We start from the raw sequence: 21603 nt of genomic DNA, 5'->3' as shown, positions 1-21603 counted from the left end.
CCTTTCAATGGTATAGTTTATACACAGTAAAATCACTTCATTAATTTTTATTTCATTAAGACCACCCAATGGTGACTGGTTTTACTTTTATTTTTTTTAATTATGCAGAAACCATTCAGAACTATAACCAGATATTGAGTCAATACCATGTTGAAGGTTGTTTCTTAATTAACTCTTATTTCATCCAGAATTCTTGGTGTAAAACTAGTAATTGCTTCCTTAATCACACCCAGAGTTAAAATTGCGAAAATAACATAAATGGTGTCTCAGAGTCTTTTAAATTAACATCTTTGCCTGCGGATTGAGCTTAATTGAATGAAAGTCTTTTACTGTTTTCTCACTGTTTTCAGAGTAGCAACTTCTTAACTCCCGTGACTGTTACATTTAAGAGTCATGCATCTGGCCTTAGTGCTATGTGACCAATTCAGAAAAATGTGGCACACCACTTGTATACAATTTTTATAAAGAATTTTAAAGCCCCTAGTAAATCTAAAATTATCTCCAAATAAAAAGTTTATTATTGAAAAAGACTTTAACGTTTGGGGATACTGTTTGTTTGACTTCAAAGACTGGTCTCATCTTTAAAACAGGTATAAACAGCAAAGTAGTTTTTTGGGGGGAAAAAGATTTCTGGGGTAAAAAAACTGTAACTTGCAGTCTTTTTTTTCCATTCATCTTTCTTTTAATTGAGTCTGAATCTGTGATATTTATTACATTTTTATTGCTTATAATAGGAAACTGCATTACATAGAAGACCAACTAATACTAAGTCTTCACCAGAGGCTAAAAGTTAGATATCCGTATTATAATTGAACAAAGCAAAAAACAAAAACGAAGGGCACATTAGATAGAGATCAACCTAGCAATTTTGTGAATACCTGAATCAGAAGTAAGGTTTGTTTGGTGATTGTTTTGTCTTTTACTGTAAATTGTCAGAGATACTTCTCTAGCATAACCAATGCTTTAAAAGATACCATTTCTAGTTTGTATAAAGTTAGAAACAACCTCAAAATGTTCACTTCCTGTCATTAATGGAATTCATCTTACTTTAACAATTGGAAATAAATATATAAACATAAATGACTGAGTTTGTATGTTGCGTTCTTATAAGAAATTGAAATTATATGTTCCTCATACACATCTTCTAATCCATATAATCTTTACATAGGTACGAGGACTCCAAATGCTATTACTCTGATGTGGAATAATCCTTACGAGTATTATGTTTATTTTAACACACTGAAACTCATATGCATAATTTCCATTAACACTAGTAGGAGGAAGTCACATATATCCCTGATACTGAGTTGATGTGATAGCTTTGAAGCATAATTATTATAAGAGAATCTAACTTTTAAGTGGGTGAGGCATTAGTATTAACTGAATATATTAGTTTTTACTTATTCTTAAATTATTGTGGCTTATCAAATTAATTACATTCTAAATATATTCCAGCTATATAGTGTTTTATATTTTATGATAAACAAAGGAACTAGTTTCCAAATTTACTGGCTGGACAGTTTGATTAGGGAATTTTGTGTTGTTACAGTGTTAATTAAATAATTTTCAAGAATTTAACAAATATCTATGTTTCAAAGAAGTGAGCTGAGATAGTGGAAAAGTCTTGGGTGTTGCTGTCATACAGATTTGGGTTCAAACCCAGCTCTACCACACATGCCTTGTGGACGTTGGCTGAAATATTTAGCTTTTGAGTCGTCTGTAACTGGGATACCACTTGAGGAACAGTTGTGAGGAGATATTTGATAAACTGTGCGATTGATAATGTGGTTAATATTAGCACTACACTATGTGCTAGCCAACATTTGTTCACCCTCTTGCTATTTTAATAACTAAAATCAACATGTAAGTGCCTATTATGTGATAGGTACAGGAGACATAAAAATGAATGAGAAACACTAAATTTGGCGAACTAGTTTACAGAGGAAATCTGCAGATCATGTCAATATACTGAAAACATTTCATTTCAATATAATGTTTAGGGTTGTATCAGAGGAGTGATATTAAAAACATGAACAACTAATAATAAGGCTTGTGCTTTGTTAACAACTAACAGGGTACAAGCACTGACCAATCAGCCACATAGCTGGGTCCAAGTCCTGGACACCCCTTACTGTGCTAAGCTTACTCTTCAATTGCGTGATCATGGAGCCAGGGCAGGGTACAAAGGCTTCAATGGGTACTAAGAAACCAAAAAGATTATTGCCTGCTAAGAAGCATGATCAGATCTGTATTTCGAAAGAATCACCTTAGTGGCCAAGTAAAGGGCAGAGGGAAAAGAGACATAGTCAAGACTGGAGAGGACAGAACCTACCTTACAACACACTCCTCAGAACAGTAGTGAAAATGTGGAAGAGGGATGACACACAACCAGAGGATCTTTTCTTTAAACCTTCACTTTGAATTGTTATAGACCCTAAGTATAAAATCTGGTCAAATCATAGTTAATTTTACCAAAGTGTCTATGTCTAACATAATTTACTACAATAACAGCACATAAATGGATAATAACATAGGCTTATTAATCAGATACATAGGTCTCTTAAGATCTAGATCTCTGCAGGAGGCTTGATTTTCATTTGATTTAACTATTACATTTGTGGGACCCATTTATCTTAAACTTTAATCATTAGTACAGTACTTTGAAAGTAATTTACTTAAAGAGATAAAAGCCTGTGACCACTGTAGAAGACTTTAATTTAAAACTATCTCTTGATGTACCTGACTTCCTTAGTTAAGTTTTCCATAACTATAATAACCATTCTTACCTAAATTAAAATCTAAGCTCTTAGAACAAACAAAAGCCTGCCTCTGTTAGCCTTTAGTATTTATTATTGAGAAATCATTCCCATAATTTCAGAGACTGTTTTGAGGGTAAATTCTATAAACTTAAATTCCAACTAAATCTCAGCACATGGAAAATAGAGAAAAGCATGAAAATAGAATTGAAAACATGATGTTTAATACTTGTCAGAAAGTTTAACACTTTAAGCAAAATTGGGAGAAAAAGAAGCACATTTCAATACTACCGAATTCTCCACCTAAATATTGCAAGGGCACCTTAAATACAACCCATTGTGATGCCTTTTTCCCAACATCATCATCTCTTCTAGACTATTATTCAACTAATCCAATTAGTCAAACCAAAAATCCGGGAGTTCCCCTCAACTCTTGCTTTTATTTAACCTTCTACATCCAGTTGGCAAGCGGGTCTTTGAAAAACCTACCCCTTACTTTCTATCTCCACTGCTGCTGCCTTGATCAAGGACCCCCAAATCTGCCTCTTGTTTCAACTCCTCCTCCATGCGCGCACCATTCTAATCTACCCTGCATAACGCTAGCAGAATGCACTTTCTAAAATGTTGATTTATTTTATTCCCTCTACAAAGAAACCCCTCTGCTGACAAGATAAAATCCAAATCTGTCCTGCAAAGCCTTAGTCCACCCATACAACTTATCTCTTGTAACAACTCTCTCCCCACCATCTATTTGAGCCACAAAGAATTAAAATATGCCACTGAGGTTTTACAACTTCATATTTTCTGCTGATAAGTGAACAAATTTGGGAGGAGAAAAGAGACCATCTCAGGCAGATTTCTATTCACCTTTTAAAATTTAGTGCAAGCATCACTCTCCTTTAAGAAGCCCTTCTTGACCTTCCACCCAACCTCAAGCAAAATCCAGCAGGATCAACCAACCCAGGGCCGCCAGTGCAGTCTTCTTTCACAGTGCCTCCAACACTCCTGCACTCATTCACTCATATAATTGTCTGTCCCATTAGACGAAGAGTTTCCTGAAGGATAGGAACTATGACATTACATCTTTCCAGCTCTGCACTCAGTATTCCTGTTGGCACATTAACTGATGTTTCATAAATTTTTGTGGTTTAACGAGATTTTTACATTACCACTTCTTACTTACCAAACTGAAACTGCTGGTTGTCCATGAGGCGAATAGATGCAGGAGCACATCTCTGTTTTTAAAAGAAAAAAATGTGATACAAATTTAATATGGTAAAGAAGCTAGACAGGTTGAATGTCATCTTTCTGTATTTGGGATCAAGAGCTTAGTTCCTAAGGATATATACAGGAAACAGTCTTAACTTTTTATATGATTTTATGAAGACAAAATATCAGCGGGTTCTATGAAATATTCGGATAGGAGAAATAGACATACACAAAACATACATATATCCATATGTTGCCAGATCTTTATCTGCAACAAGACTTGTTTAATGCCTAACAAAGACTTATGGAAACACCTAAAAGAAATACTAGGCCTTAAAGTGAATTAGTTTAAAACAAAGTAGAAATTTTAAAACCTAATATCAATGCCTACAGCATTATGCCATTTATGAATTCTAATGTGTCATCAGGTTCTTATACACGTTTAAAATAAGGATGACGACAGTGGAATTTTTGTGGGCCAAAGCACTTTAAAAACTTTTCACAGTGTCTTCATAGATAAGTCTAGGAATTGCTCCTTCTTTTTTATCCCTTCTCATAATCCATTTTAAATAGAAAAACTATCTGGCAGTGTCCAGAATTCTAAGATCTTTCAAAGTTATTTGTATGAAAACAGCAACAAAATTTTGAAGCATAACATTATGTATTTATACATCTAAAAATGCACCAGTGTCACATTTATCTAGGCACGTGATAAAAGCTGCAAGGAAAGAAAAATAAGGAAAGCAGATATTCATACTAATTTTGTGGTGCTAAAACACTACTGTACAAACACTAGCAAAGTTTAAGTTAGCTACAATTTTTTCCATAGAATTAAAAAGAATTGCATCCTAAATGGGATTTTTATTTTCTATGCAAATTTTTAACTTGGTTAAACTGCTACCAAGAGGTTGCTTTCAGATCACAAAATTTTGAATAATTTCATGAACTTTTAAAACATTTATCTTCTGAATATCATTTATTAATAAAATTTGTACCAACATAATGTTGATAACGAGAATCATTCAAAAGAACAAAACTTAATACATATCTTAACTATGTTATAACAGTTTTGCTATCACTTGCTTTTAATTGAACAAATACTTAATTTTTAAACAACTCATAATACACATTTTACTTCACCCAACAAAATGACTAGTTAGATTCTTATTCTGCATGCTATACAAATCTCATCTTTGCTATTAAAGATGAGATAATTCAACCTATATTTTTAAAAATCACTGCCAAATTTAAAGAAACAGTATTAGAGAATTTTATATACATAGTATTAAAACCTGTTGTGTTACATTTTATAGAATCCTATGGTTTCCAAGCTGCTTTCTATGTCTTTATTTAATATTAAGTTGATGCAAAAGTAATTGCGGTTTAAAAGGTTAAAATTTGCAAAAACTGCAATTACTTTTACACCAACCGAATATTAATATAAGAAACAACCCTGTCAGGATAGCAGAACTAGTATTATCCTCACCCATTTTACAGGTGAGGACATAAGAAACCAGAGAGGTTAAATGATTTGTTAGAGGTAACTGTTAAATTGTAAAGACTGAACTAGAACCAAGATATTCTGACTGCTAGATGAGCAATATTTCAAATATACCACACAAGCGCCAAAAAAATTACTAAAAACACACACAAATGCACACATACAGAGAGAGAGAGCTCAAGTCATATTTGAAACAAAAAATTACATGAAAATGATCTTATTTGCTATTTCCTGATCTTATTAAAAGTATAGAGTTATAAAATATCTACAACATGAGCAGTGTGAAATCTTGGTATAAAGGTATCTTTGTAGCTTCTAAAAATGTTACCAGTTTCCAATACAAAGGAGAATCAATTTTCCTAAAATGTTTTTATTAAAATGTGCACATCAATTTCTATTAAAATATATGAAGCCTGATTAGACCAAGTTTCATTTCTTCATAAAATAAGTAGAATATCATGTAACATATATATTTATGTGTTTTGGCATAAGCACATCAGTAAAACATGAGAAAGAATTCAGAGCCATTCTGTCATTATTGGGGGGAGGGACCTTTTAAATTCCTACCAACAACTTGTAAATTCCATCTCCTACTGCCACCCAGATTCTACGTCACCTGTATCTACAGCAGGTGTTACTAGTGAAAACAACAAGCATAGGCACACATACAACAGAAAATGGGGGAAAACATAAATTACACTTAGTATAGTAAATTTCTAGTGGAATTCAATCTCTGAAACAACTAAAATACAATACGCAGGCTTTGATAAAATCTTGGTTTGAAAACACTACCCACAAAATACATCTTGGGGACAACTGAAATAAACTGATTATAGAATATTAGATGGCCCTAAGAAATTACTGATTTTCTTAGACATGATAACGGTATTGTGGTTATAAAGAACACCTTTATTTTCAGAAGTTTTTAGAGGTCAAGTGTAATGATGTCTCCAACTAAATTTCAAATGGTACAGAAAACATAATACACAAACATAAAACAAAGCAAAAAGTTAACAACTACTGAACATACAAGACGGATATACAGATGATCACTATACTAGTCTTTCAAAGTTTCTGTATGCTTAAAATCTACAAATTTAAAAGCTGGAAAAGTAAGTAAGAAAGCTTCAGGGCCCTTGCTACATATATTAGCCCATATTGAATTACATTGAGCATGAATTTAACTTGACAGCTGAGTCACATAACTAGTCAGTCCTCCACTGCTCCTACTTACATCAAGGCAGAGTAGATGCTTACAGGCTTATTACACTATAAGAGAAGAATAAGAAATTAAAGATTTTTGTATTTAGATAATACATACTAAATTAGTTTTCAACACTGACTTTTAACAAATTATCAAAATCAAACCATCAGCTTTATTAAGTCTCATGTTTTAATAATGCCGCATGTTTTTTAAAAGTCAGTAAATGGAGTTTTTCAGTTATTGCCACAAGTAAATTCTCAGAGGTAAAGCACTCAAATTAAAAAAGAGAATCTAGATTGTTTTATGAGCCTCTGGAAATTGTGCATCATTCTAAAAATACAGAGCGAAACAAAGTTTCTTAGAATTTTAAACTGAAAGTTGTCACTACAGAGCTAATTAAATAGAAGTCCCTATAATCAAAACACCAAAGTAATGTTACTATAATTTAAAAATAACTACATTCTGGGTTTCTATACCCATAGTTAAGATTAGGTTATGTTTCAATTGCTATAAAACTAATTTCTTAGGTAATATAACCTCGAAATATTTCCTTTAAAAGTTAGAGACATCAAAAATTCTGAGAGTCTGAACTCTACTTTCACTCCTACGCTATTCAATTATGCTTCACTAAGAGTATTCCATAGATTAGGAAAGGCGGAAAGGGGTCCTTGACTTAAAGTGACCCCTGGTGGTAGGTGATCAGAACTAACCTGAAAGGGAATATTTTCACCACGTGGAATGGTGGGTTAATGATAGATACAGGGAATTTAAGGAACACTCAAACAAAAATTGCTTACTTGAACTGAAGTTAATGAAATAATTGATTTCTTTCGCTCTTTCTTACTATGATAAATGTGCCCTTACTAGAATCTCTAATATCACTTGACTTGTACCTAAAGTGTACTTTATACTTAGTAAATAGTCTAAAAATATATGAGAAACTCATTATGGACTAATAAAGAACTATCAATTATCTTTGTTTCATCTGTGCAAAGAAGAAATAAATAACCACATTGTCCTAAAAGCGTGGGTATAGGACTAAATCAAATTGCTAGCAATTTCTTCCCTTTAATGATGGGAATTTAAAACCAGGAATTTACTTGAATATAAAACCTGAAAAATAAAAAACAACCACTTTGATTAGTCTTGTTTACTTAGTAGAATTCTCTGAAGTAACTTCAAAAGCAACAGATTTCTCAACCTAACCATTTTCTCCAAAAATTGGTCCTTATAAGCAACACATGAAAAGATTTCTGCAAAATCTGTTTGTACAGAGCCAAGTCATACCTCTCTCTCATCACAGAGAAAACTGGAACATACACTTCAGATGAGATATATTAATTATTCAAGAAAGTATCTCTTGGTTTACTAGTTACTGTCAAAAGAAATTCAGTATTAACATATTTTAATTGTCTGTAGGATTTTTACTATTCTAATTTCATTAAGAATAAACTATAAAATATAAGCACTGAATGGTAGTACTATACCTCTGGTATTTTGGTTAAGGAATGAACTGCCTTTGAATTGAAAAGGTTTGTTTCTTCAAGGAGTAAATCAAACTTTCCATGCAGATTCTACAACAGCCCAAATTTGTGAGCTATAAGACTATTCTGGAGATAAGTCTAGTAATCTCATACTGTTTGTTTCGAAAGCCAATGCTTCAAAGCCAAACCCTTTGTACACAGTTATACAAAAATTTAAACACAAAAAATTTATCATAATAGGCAATATCCTTAGTGATTATTAGAAGACAAGAACTATTTAACTTAATATCCTTTTATGTAGTATCCATTGCACAGTGTTGGATATAAGGTTAAGACCATGCTATTTCATATAAAAATACATAATAAAACAAAATTAAAAAGTTCAAAAAGGGTCTGTGAAAAAAGAGAATTTTGTTAAATGAAAATTTCTAGATATAAAAACTAAAAATGTAGACAGAATTAATTCTTCCAGTAACTAATAAATCAGAATTGATACTATAAATCATACTATATTTAAGGCTATTGATACAACTGGTTAGTCCTACTGGAAATGACATAATGGCTTGCAGTGAGGAGTCTACATTGTAAACAAGACCTCTTTTTAACAAGAAATTTATCTCTTGGTTGTAAAGAATGAAATTATATATATTATAGGTAGATATTTCCCTCCTCTTATATTAAGGGAAGACCCAAGAGATAATGACAAACACACTGAGTGTCCTAGTCATAATTTTGCATTTTCAGTTTAGTAAAGGTGTAATGACTTGTTCTAAGTAGCTCCTGGTCAAGAGTATGTCATAACTGTCCGTAAGTTTAATACATTTTGCTGGGTCACACAAGAAAGAATCCAATTGATCAAACATTTAGCTAGGTTATTCTCTGCTTCAGAGGGAGAAAAATACAATTTTTTTCCAAAAAAACAATTTAAAATAACAATTCCACTTTCCATATGTAATAAATTATTTCCAAGAATTACTGTTGAATATAAGAAAAGTTTTAAATGTTTTAACTTCTTTCAATTTATTTGAACCCCTCCAGGATAAATCAAGTTGAAAACAGAACGATTCAAAATTGAGATGTAACATTCTGAGGTGTCAGACATGAACTATGTATTTCTTCCCAAATTATCGTCTACACTCACTAGAAAAAAACACCCTATCAGTTTAAAATTGTTTAAAATGAAAGTGGTGGTATGTATAGAAAGGGCCACCCCTTGTCCAAAGGTAGTGAGAGACAAAGCTGCCTTTTAATCTATAATTCTAAAAACCTAGTTCTGATACTGAGAAAGACAGTTTTCAGAGTAACGCATACTAATTTATGCCACACATACGGTCACTGTATCTTGTTAATGGAACAAATGTTCCTCTCTGAATACCATTGGGCATAAGCCCTAAGTTTTACTGGGGGGAGGAAAAAACTCAAACTTCAAAAATTGCTTTTGAGCTCATTTCAACACTCAGCTCTCCTGTCAAGTCATTTGAAAACAAACAACCGATTATAAGAGAAAAATAAAATATATCTGACATTCTGACTAAAAAACACAATTTTTTCCGTCTTGAGCGGCTACAGTAGGAAATCTACTTTCTGAGAAAGTTTATTTTTTTTCAATTTTTGCAAGATTTTATTTGAGTCAAACTGACATGCTGGGAAGCAAGATCTCAAATGTTTTGTCTGAGAAAGTCTTAAAAATCACTTACCCATCTACTGAGTAAAGCTGGAGATTATACTGGACTGCCACTTATGAGATAGAATCACATTAATCTTCCACTAAATCTTCCTTTCTAGCTCTTCACAAGGTAGTGAAGTACTGAAAGAGGGTAATTCCTCACATGGACAAAGATCAGAGGAGAGACCTTAGCAGAATCCTGCTGCAGCCAGCATAAGGTTGTTCAATTTATTCCCTTCAGCAAGAACAGTGATGAAAATAAACACAGAGCCCACGCTGCTATTTGTGAACAATCACAGATGCTCCTTTCCAAAAGGTACTCATCCAAAATACAGTTTCCCATTTCTAAAGCAACTTGAGTCTGAAAATACTGCAAAAATGGAAGTGCTATGAAATGACAGTGAGGAATTACAAGCAGCCAACTCATTATTCAATCAGGAATTTGGCACAATCATAAAGTATGTACTGTCGTCTATTTTAATGGATCTTAATTCCTCTGCTATCAGATGAAAATCTGAATCGCAAATTGAACAATGACTAGTGCCAAAACTTGGTAATTTCCTCAATTTTCCTGCCGGAGAATTCTGTTATGAAGCAAGGCAGCACATACAGTACCATTCTATACATGTAAGATTTGTACATTCTATAAATTAGTATGTGAATGTCCCTAAACCATAATGCTAGCATTTACTCATTTCCAGAGAAGGTAAATATTAATACCTCTCTCCATGTGCATTATAATATTAATAGGTTCCCCAAATAGTGAGATATCTCAACTGTTTCATTCATAAGGGCAATGTTTACTGATTTAAAATATCTATCTAGGCTTTTTAATCAGCTTCAACTAAGACAAGCTTTTTAGTTGCATGGTACTTATCTCTAAAAATTGTCTATTATTAAATACAAAGAATCAAATTTTTAAAGCTATAGATTAAAAATAAGCTTTCTTTTTGATCTGCTTTTTAACCACAGGGTGGCACTTTCTAGCAATCATCACCTTTATTTATTCCAAGGTAATTCAACATAATTTTTGTAGTGAATTTAGATTATGGTAATTGTGTAACTATCTAAATAATTTTTTAAAGCAAACAAAAGGGCAATGTTTACTGATTTATTCAAGGATGAAGGAAAATTTCACAATTCTTCTCTATTACTTTCTATCAGGGCATATTCATCTGTGACAAAAACTACATCAAATTGTACCAACTATTTATGTTTAAATCCAACATTTTCACTGCCATAAAATTATAAATTTAAGATTTTGATACATTTGTGCATTATTTCTCATTAATGAAACCTAAAATACATTTAGATGTATTTGCAATGTGGAAAAGCAGATGGAGCACTCAGTAATGCATTAAATATGTTTATCTGTACTCCAAAGATCATATAACACTTTTAAACAAATTATTAAGTCTTTTTTCTACAGAGTAGAGATACTGTGCAGGGGTAGAATTGGCCAACACAGACTGAATGTGACCTCATTAAGACCTTTTGTTGAAAATACATACAAATCAGACTACTTTTATAAATTCTATAATTACGTTTTAAAACTTAATTGGGCATTCATGTTTATTTTGCTATACAAAAATGGAGGCAATAATGGTCAATTAAAAAGTTGTCATTCAAAACTTGAACAAGAGACATAATCTGAACTATATCTTTAATAACAAACCTTTTTGGGTGGGGAATAGTCAAGTTTGACAAAGGTAAAAAGTAAATAAAAATAAAAGTACTTAACACAAAGAATAAATTACAATACAAAGTAAAAATACTGGAATAAAAAAAATCACTCATTAAGGAATATTTTAAGTTAACAAGAAAATATAATCTAGTCATGAAAAATGTTTGGTTTCGTTTTGATTTTTAATTGGTGAACTTATGGTTATTTTCTTAAAAAATAAACCAAAAAAAACCTAGCTTCCCATTTTTCTAGGCATAAATCATAAAGCTCTGCAAGTAGTTCTTTTATTTCTTAATACTTAGAATATCTTAAATTTGAAGTTACTTTTCTTGGCATTTAAATGAGCAAAGGGTTTAGCAACATATGTCAGAACACACTTGTGCTTTCCTGCCCAGTGCTCAGATATTCACTCCTAAAACTTGTCTCCATTCCTCCTTTACTCAATCATCCTGCTTTTAAATACTGTTGCCATCTCATTATTTTAGCAAACATAGCATAATACTTACTATATCACAACTTCCTAACCACAATACAATATCCCCAAAGTTCTTGTGAATTAGAAGCTCTTTTATGTAAGGATTCCAACTGTTAACATTTACTTCTACTTTAACTCCACCAAAGTAACCTGCCACAAATTCAAACTGTTCATTCCAGGACTATACTTCTTCTTAAACTCTCCCCGCACTCACCCAGGAGTAAAACAATTAAGATTAAAGGGCCTACAGCTAAGTCTTGATAGGAGAAACAATCTAACTGATACGTAACTGAAGCTACTTGAAAATGATAAAAACTATCCTTGTAAACTGTTAGATTCGGTGATCACATAGCTGGACTTCCTAAAAGTGCCAACTGTCAGAAAGAATGAATGTCTCAGAAAGCAAAAGTGAGCGTATGAGATAAAGAGCACAGGAAATGATAAATAAATACGTGGGGAAATATAACATTTTTTTTGTGCCTATTTTAAATTTCTTTAAAACATTAATAATGGTTCTCTTAGGATGGTGGGAAGATAGGACTGTTTACCAATTTCCATTTCAGTACCTTACAAAGCACCCACTGAACATGGAGTACTAGCTGGACAGAATTCCTTTGCCTTAGCAGATCCTCCCTCTGCACTGACAGACTGAAGCTGATCTACATGGGTCACATCAGAAAGCTCCTGTGCGCTCACGATTCTCATCTAGTATAGGGTAGCTGATGGGAAGTACAAACTCCAGGAGTTTGGAGAAAGCAAGAAGAGGCTGCAGTATAGTCTCTTAACTCCCTCCCTGCGGGGAAATGTTGAAATAAGGATTTCTTTTTCACAAACCACTGTAGTTTAAACAATGAAGCAAATGCCTAAAGAAATGAAAAAATTTCCACACTGATACACAGAACTAAATACAGAAATAAAATTACCTGGCATTATCTATTCTTCTAAAAACCCTTGATAATATTAACATATCCCTTTTTTTAAGTAGGGAAGAGAAAATGGGAATTCATTTTAGCTTATAGCTAAATATATTATATTATGCTATACTATATTACTTAATTTAAGCTATAGCTTCAGTAATATTATAAAACAAAGTAGGGCATAGTAGCAGCACATTCTAAGAACTGATAAAGTTTGATTACCTATATGTAATTTCTAATTTTGGGGACACTGATATTCAGCCATTAATTTCAATAAATGTCTTAATTTAAGAAAAATAAATATTACTTCAATTAATCACAAAATATATTACCCCCAAAAAACTTAAGAAAACATTCAATAAAAGGCAGAGTCATTGGAAGCCATCGACCCAAATACGTATCTTACCTTGGCTTACAATTGTACAGCACTCTTTAAACCAAGAAATAGGTGTATAATTACTGAAAGAAATAGCAACTGCACTTGAAGGAATGATTTTACAACATTACCTTTTCATATAGGGCTGGATAAAAACCACAAATATAACACAACTAAATATGAAGATTATATGTGACATACCAAAATCAATTATGCAGTAGAATTTAAGAAATGTAAATATATATGGGTGGGTTTTTTTGTTTTTGTTTTTGTTTTTTACCTGTTTTGCAATTTCCCTTAAACAGGCTACTCCTTGTTCAAAATTAGGGAAAGCTACTGAGCCATACTTTTGGTATTCAGGGATTGGTCTGATTTTTATTGTAGCTTCTGTTATCACACCAAGAGTTCCTGAAAAAGAAGGGGGAATAATCCAATATGTCACATGCCAATTTTCTAAATCATATTTAAATCTACTGTAGCTATTTATTCAATTAATGTATTCTATTGTTCATATTTAAATCTATTTAATATATTCTGTTTGGGAATAATGGCTACCCAAGCTTTTCTAGAAAAACAGCTAAACAAATTTTGTAATTTCTAAAAAAAGTTTTTAGACCACATTTTTCTTAGTTATATGTGTATATGTGTATATATATATATACACACACACATGTATATATATATATATTTTTTAAACATTTTTAAGGTAACTTTTCTCCAAGAAAAAATAGTTTTAAAAATATTACAACTTATTAAAAGAAAAATAAATATTTGAAAAGCAACAGGTTTTTATATCTCATATGCATTCAGACAAAAGTATGTTTTGATATTTGCCTATTTTTACTGTAAGAACAATTTATTGGGGCAAAAAGAACCTAACTCCCATGAAAACTTAAGATGACAGAAGAAATCGAGGGGCTATTTATTTACACCTTGCCTTTTGCCTTAGGAATTCATACAAAGACAAAGGCAATACTGAGATACCCTTGTAAGAAACAAGAAAACAGATATTTCAGAGACAAAAGTTATAAACATACAGCACAAGAGGACTACCAAGGAAACAAATATTCTTTTCTTTATTACGTGGAGCAGTGGGGGACAAATCAAAGAGGAAGAAAACAAGTTCAATATAATTGTATGATCTAAATATTAAATATCGATGCTAAAAATATTTGAAGAGATGTGGTTAAAAACAATTGTATTCATAAGCCAAGCTTTTCAAATTGGTTTCTGATGTACACATGGTAGAAATTAATACCATTAGTAAACTTTCTGAGAATCATTAAAAAAAAGAACACAGAGGGCAATCTTTGAAATTGTAGAACTTAATTACAACACTAGAAATAAATGAAAAGTATCACAAAAATCAAAGTTTCCAATAAATTTATAATATACCTAAGATAAAATGTCAATATATAATACAAGATTAAAAACTACTGAGTCCATAAAAAGCAACTTACATTAGATCACAAAATGTTCATTACATACACAAATAATTTCATACTGAGATATCAAATATGACCCTATTGTGACGTGCAAAATCACAAAAGTTCTGCAAATTTGGCCCAATTAATATTTGAATAAAAAATAGATATATCTTGTACATTTTAAAAGATAACTAAAGCAACTAGACTTTCTCTTTTATTTTAGTATCTTTTTTGAGATATAATTCACAGACCATGAAATTCACCCACTTAAAGTATAAAATTCAATGGTTTTTAGTATATTCACAGATATATGCAACTATCACTACAGTCTAAGTTTAGAACATTTTCATCACCCACAAAAAGAAACCCTATATCCATGAAACAGTCATTCCCCATTCCCTTCTCCACACACCTCAGCCCTGGACAACCACCAATCTATTTTCTGTCTCTATAAATTTGCCTATTCTGTACATTGCATATAAATAGAATCTTAAAATACAGTCTGTTGTGATTGGCTTCTTTCACTTCGAAAATGTTTTCAAGGTTCATCCATGTTATATAGTATGTATTACGTACTTCATTCTTTTTTAATTGCTGAATATTGTTCTATTTTATGGTATAACTCATGATTGCTTAACCATTCATCAGTTGATGGACATTTGGATTTCTACTTTTTTTTTTTTACTAGATTACCAGTTTATCATAAAAGGATCCAACTCAAAAATAGCCAGATGGAAGAGTTGTATAGGGCAAAGTATGGGGGAAGAGGTCAGAGTTTTCATGCCCTCTCCAGACACCATACCTTCTCAGCATTTCCATGTGTTCACCAACCAGGAAGTTCTCCGAAACCCACATTTTGGGATTTTTATGGAGGTTTCATTACATAGGCATGATCAAATAAACCACGGCCATTGGGATAAATTCAACACCCAGCCCCTCTCCCCTCCTTAGAGGTCAGGGGATGGGGCTGAAAGTTCCACAGGTTAACACTTTTAGGCTGCTATGAATAATGTTACTATGAATATATGTGTACAAGTTTTTGTGTGGACATGTGTTTTATTTTTTCTTGGATGTATACATGAAGACTTTCTTCATTTCAGAAAAAACTTTGATCCTATTTCATGTAATACTTGGTTGGCCCTTAGCTACCTTTGACTGAGGTTAAGTTTCAGGTGAGTGCAGCCAAAAGGTGGTGGGGGGCTCACCTCCTGCACCCAGCCTTAACTGGTGGGACAGAGTCTCTACTTTGAGTGTGCACTAATACTGGGGCCACACTGCCCTAATGCTGGCTGGTATAGGGCTGGTATCTTGTCAGAACAAGCCAATCGAGAAGACCTACTTTCCTTCCTCCTTCCTCCTAGCAATCAGCTTCTAAAGCAGGAGTGCCCTCAGAGAAAAGCATGCCATTGTCCCCACTCCTACCTCCAGAGCATGGCTCAGAGATTTTTGTCTGAGAAACAAGCCATAAAACAGCTCTTATCTCTTTCCAAAAGAAATTATTTGCAACAGAGCACGGAAAAGTTCAAGCCTAAGAATACACTCTAAAATAACAAAGAATGTGGTAAAAGGCCATTGGGAGATCATAAATTTATTAGAGATGTATGTAAAACTATAGGCCAGCTAGTTTGCCTGCATAGAAACAGTGGGGACATTGGAAGTCCTAGTTAGAGCAATCAGACAAGGAAAAAACAAAAAGTCATTGAAATTGGAAAGGAAGAAATAAAACTGTCTATTTGAAGATGATATGATTTTTATATTAAAAAAAATCCTAAAGACTCAACCAAAAAACTGTTAGGACTAGTCAATGAATTCAGTGAAGTTATAAGACACAAAATTAACATACAAAATCAGTAGCACTTTTATACACAATTTATGAATTTTCTGAAAAAGAAATAAATTGATCCCATTTTACAACAGCATCAAAAACAATAAAATACTTAGGAATAAATTTAACCAAGGTGGTGAAAGATCTCTACTCTGAAAACTACAAAACACTGATAAATCAAGAAGACACAAATACAGTAAATAGAAAGCTATCCCATGTTCTTGGATGGGAAAATTAATAATGTAAAAATGTCAATACTAGTAAAAGCTATCTATAGATTCAATGCAATCCCTACCAAGATTCCAATGGCATTTTTCAGAGAAATAGAAAAAAACACTCCTAAAATTTATGGTGGTGAGAACCATAAAAGACCCTGAACAGCCAAAGAAATCCTGAGCTGAAGGCGTCACACTTCCTGATTGCAAGCTATATTATAAAGCTATAGTAATCAAAATAGTACAGTACTGGCATTAAAACAAATAGACCAGTGGAAGAGAATCAAGAGCCCAGAAATAACCCCAAGTATATACAGTCAACTAGTACTTGACAAGCCAAGAATATTCAATGAAGAACAGTCTCTTTAATAAATAGTGCTGGGAAAACTGGATATTCATATGTTAAAAGAATGAAACTTGACCCCTATCTTATACCACTCACAAAAATTGAATAAAGACTTAATACATAAAGACTTAAAGACTAAATAAATAAAGACTTAAATGTCAGACCAAAAACATTAAACTCGTAAAAGAAAATATAGGAAAAAACCTCCTTGACGTGAATCATGGCAATTATTTTTTGGAACTCACACCTAAAGCATAAACAACAAAATCAAAATAAACAAATGGGACTATATCAAACTGAAAAGTTTCTGCACAGCAAAAGAAACCATCAATAACGTGAAAAGACAACCTACAGAATGGGAAAAAGTATTTGCAAACCACATATCTGATAAGGGGTTAATATCTAAAATATATGAAGAACTCATACAACTTAATAGCAAAAAAAGAAGAAAAAAATGGGCAAACAACCTGAACAGACATTTTTCCAAGGAAGATATATGAACGGCCAACAAGTACATCAAAGATGCTCAACATCGCTAATCACTACAACAAAACAAATTAAAACTACAAGGAGATGTCACCTCATACTTGTTAGAATGGCTATAATCAGAAAGACAAGAAATAGCAAATGCTGGGGCGGATGTGGAAAAAAGGGAGTCCTTGTGCACCGTTAGTGGGATAGCAAATTGTTGTAGCCACTATGGAAAACGTATGGAGGTTCCTCAAAAAATTAAAAATAGAACTACCATATGATCCAGCAATTTAATTTTTGGGAATATATCTAAAGGAAATGAAAACACTAATTCGAAAAGATATCTGTATCCCATGTTCATAGCAGCATTATTTACAACAGCCAAGACATGGAAGCAACCTAAGTGTCCATCAATAGATGAGTGAATAAAGAAGTTGTGGTATATATGTATATGTGTATTTGTGTACACACACACACATACACACACACACACAATGGAATATTATTCAGCCATAAAAAAACGAGGAAATCCTACCTTTTTTAACAACTTGGATGGACCTGGAAGGCATTACGTTAAGTGAAATAAGACAGAGAAAGTCAAATACTGTATGATCTCACTTATATGTCAATCTAATAAAAACAAACAAACAAACAAATCAAAAACAATAAAAACACACCAACCCCACAGAAAAAGAAATCAGATTGTGGTTACAAGAGGTAGGAAGTTGGGGGAGGAGGGTTTAGAGAGAGGTGCTCAAAAAGTACAAACTTGCAGTTACAAGATAAATAAGTACCAGGAATGTAATGTACATAATGACTATACGTAGCACTGCTGTATGGTATATGTATAGGAAAGCTGTAAGAGAGTAAATCCTAAGAATTCTCATCACAAGGAGAAAATGTTTTCTTTTCCTTTTATTGTATCTACATGAGATGATGGATGGTAACTAAACCTATTTGTGGTAATCATTTTACACAACATGTAAATCAAACCATGATGCTATACACTTTAAACTTATACAATGATGCATATCAATTATTTCTCAATAAAACTAGGGGAAAAAGAAAAAAGAAAAACCAGTGGGGAGGACCCTGCCTAGGCTCAGGAAGAAATCTCAAACACTAACCTCATGAACTATTCTAAGGGATACACTTTAAATATGTGAATTTTATGGTGTATGAACTATATCTTAATAAAGCTGCTAAAAAATAGGAATAACCATTATAAGTTATTTAATTCTCAGAATAAATTACAAAGGAAACTTCAGAGTTACTTTCTTAAATATCAGCCATACATTTACCAATAGGGAAATTTTTAGAAATAGATATCTTAGACTACAGAAAAGAGTCTAAAAGACTTTCTAAACCCTTGCCAGAAAAAAAGGCAAATGGCTGACAGGTAAACTATTAGTATGATGCTGTCTCCTCATCTGCTAGCACAGAATTATCTATCACACTTAATCTGTCTTACCGAGACAGTAGTATAACTTTAATTTTTAAAGTTGCTGATTTTCCTAACACTATACGGGCAGCGACAATAAGCTTATCTGTAATTCTTTCTACCCTTTTCAACATTTTTAGAAGTTCCTGGCAGTCTTGGAATTAACACCTCAACTGAAAGTTGTTTCTATAAATAAACTGAAATTTGTCAGCCATAAATTCCTAAAGACACGAATCGTCTTTTCTATTTACTCTAATCTGCCCACAAACTACAGAAAACTTTAATAAATACTTGCTCAAACTTAAAAGTCACCAGATTGAAATTTATTAAGGAAAAGAGGTCAAGATAATCCTTGATTTTAAGTTCCCAGCTTTTTATGAAATGTTTTCTTGCATCTGAAAATACAGCCATGTGAAAACATTTCTTTGAATTATAGCATATAATATAATCCAATCTAAATATAAAGAAAAATTAGAAACCATTTAAATGCCAATTAATCAATGAGCGCCTGGTTAAATACAAGCACATTCAAGGAAAGGAATATCGGATAGCTGTCAAAAAGAATGAAGGGCTCTAAATGTAATGTTATGGTGAAAGCTTTATGAAATTAAGTATAAAGAAAAGAACAGCAAACTCCCATTTGTGTTTTTAAAAATATATACAGTCAGTATATGCTTATATATAGCAATAGTGTTTACTCTGGTCAAGGGAGACGCCTGAACGACAGGGATGGGAGGCAGATGTTCCCCTGTGTATCCTTCAGCACCTTTTGAATTTTGTACATATTTGTACATATTTTAATTGTGTACATGTAATTACCTATTCAAAATGTTAATTAAAGAATATATATATACACACATATATATACTTTTACATTAGCAGACTTTCTTTAAAATTCTAATTTATTTACATAAAAATTCCAACATACCAGTAAGAAGCGACCATATCTTAAATTTCTGTATACCTATATTCCTCATTTGTATAGTAGGTACTTTAAAGTGGTAAACCACAGCATAACACTATAAGTGATGTTAAAAAAAATAAAAAATAGTTAAATTAGACCCTGCATTATTGCAAAGTTAATGAAATAACCAAGAACAACTATCCAGCTATGAGTTCTGCAGGGAGGTCCCACTGTGAAACTAAAATCCATCCGGGTCCCAAATGCAGATTGACAGAGGGCAACTTCCGTTAAGATATATTCAAATTAAGCCAATCACAAATTTGATGAATTCACTTCATCAAAAGGTTCGTGTTGAATTTTACTATGTTAATATTTATTGATTCTTTTGCTTTGAAAATATTATGTCAGTGGAGTAACGTAAAACATTTAGATTACTTATCACTTGTTTATATGTACATGATACCAATATTTTATATCCATTTTATATAAGTTTTTACAAGTAACTCCATTAGCAGTAAGACATCACAGAGGCTAATATGTCATTTACTATTTTTGTTGTTTTAATAAAAATCTGTTACAATAAATTTAAGAATTTTCTGGTTTATAAGTTTCAAATATAATGTTTGTTCTCAAGAAAAGTAAAAGCTTCAATTGCTATTTAATATAAAATGCAAGTATTTCTTTCTGAGCTGCTTTGTGACCTTGGTTATTCATAGTAATTAAAGGATTTGCTTGAAGTAAATCAAATCTTTCATTAATTTAAAAATATATTTTCAGGTGACTTCAGGACTGAGAAGAATGGCTGTCATTGGAATCTGAATCTTTCTCCTCCCTCTACTTTTCCAAAAAATAAAAAATAAAAATAAAAACCAACAATAAGGAAAACAAAGCCACAAAGCACCTAAACCTTCAGTATTACTCAGGAAAAAAAACATACACACACACAAAAAAAAACACTACGACCTTCCAATTACATGTAAGTAGAGATAAAAAGAAAAAATTCCAATAGACTTTCTATAGCCTTCCAGCTGCTGCAAGCTTGTAAGGGCAGAGAGTGAGTGAGGGGAGACTTAAAACAATTCCATAAGAAAGAGTAGAGAGTAGCAGAAGACTTGGAGGAATGACAGACAAAATCAACCCTGGAAGCAAAAGTGTAACAGAAATGGCAAAATATTGTACAAGTCTTGGTAATCCATAGCCTTGGCTATGAGGAAGGGTTTGAAAATGGGAGGAACCAGAAATGGCAGCCCTGGAGAAGCAAGGGGAGCATCTTCAGGGAGCATGATATTTAGAGAAGTGTAGTCCTGGGTAGTCCTGGGAGACAAGGCAGGGAAGGGGAAGAATAAGAGAGGGAAATTACAGATCCCACAGAAATGAAAGAGAAACAAGACATGCCATGCCTTCTCCTACCAAAACCACCACTATCCATAAAACAAATAGCACAAAAGAGGGTAGAAATGACAGAAAAGAACACTTTCAAACTAGGAACCCTTTCCAAGTAATAAACAGGAACAGAAAAAAGCAGACCAAATCCATAAAAACTACTGCAAAAAGTCGGAAAATATAAATAAAAGCTTTTCTGTGGGTGAAAAGTCTCCCCTAAAACCAACCACGATCCTGAAAAAAACTGTAACATATTTCAAATTGAATTAAATAATGTCAAACAAGCATTTGGGGATATGAAAAAATACCTGAATCAGAA

At 32.5% G+C, this 21603-nt stretch overlaps 1 protein-coding gene across 1 annotated transcript in view; it reads right to left on the bottom strand.

The window, feature by feature from the left end:
• Positions 1-21603, bottom strand: part of AGPS (alkylglycerone phosphate synthase) — a 122801-nt gene that overhangs the window by 39274 nt on the left and 61924 nt on the right. The window contains exons 11-12 of the mRNA XM_019739330.2: positions 13553-13680; positions 3940-3991 (exon numbers count right to left, since the gene is read on the bottom strand). Of these exons, the coding sequence (XP_019594889.2) occupies positions 3940-3991; positions 13553-13680 (180 nt within the window). The remainder of the gene's footprint in view (positions 1-3939; positions 3992-13552; positions 13681-21603) is intronic.

Source organism: Rhinolophus sinicus, linkage group LG01, assembly GCF_036562045.2.
Source record: "Rhinolophus sinicus isolate RSC01 linkage group LG01, ASM3656204v1, whole genome shotgun sequence".
Classification (NCBI taxonomy): Eukaryota; Metazoa; Chordata; class Mammalia; order Chiroptera; family Rhinolophidae; genus Rhinolophus; species Rhinolophus sinicus.
This window is presented reverse-complemented; position numbering and strand designations above follow the sequence as displayed.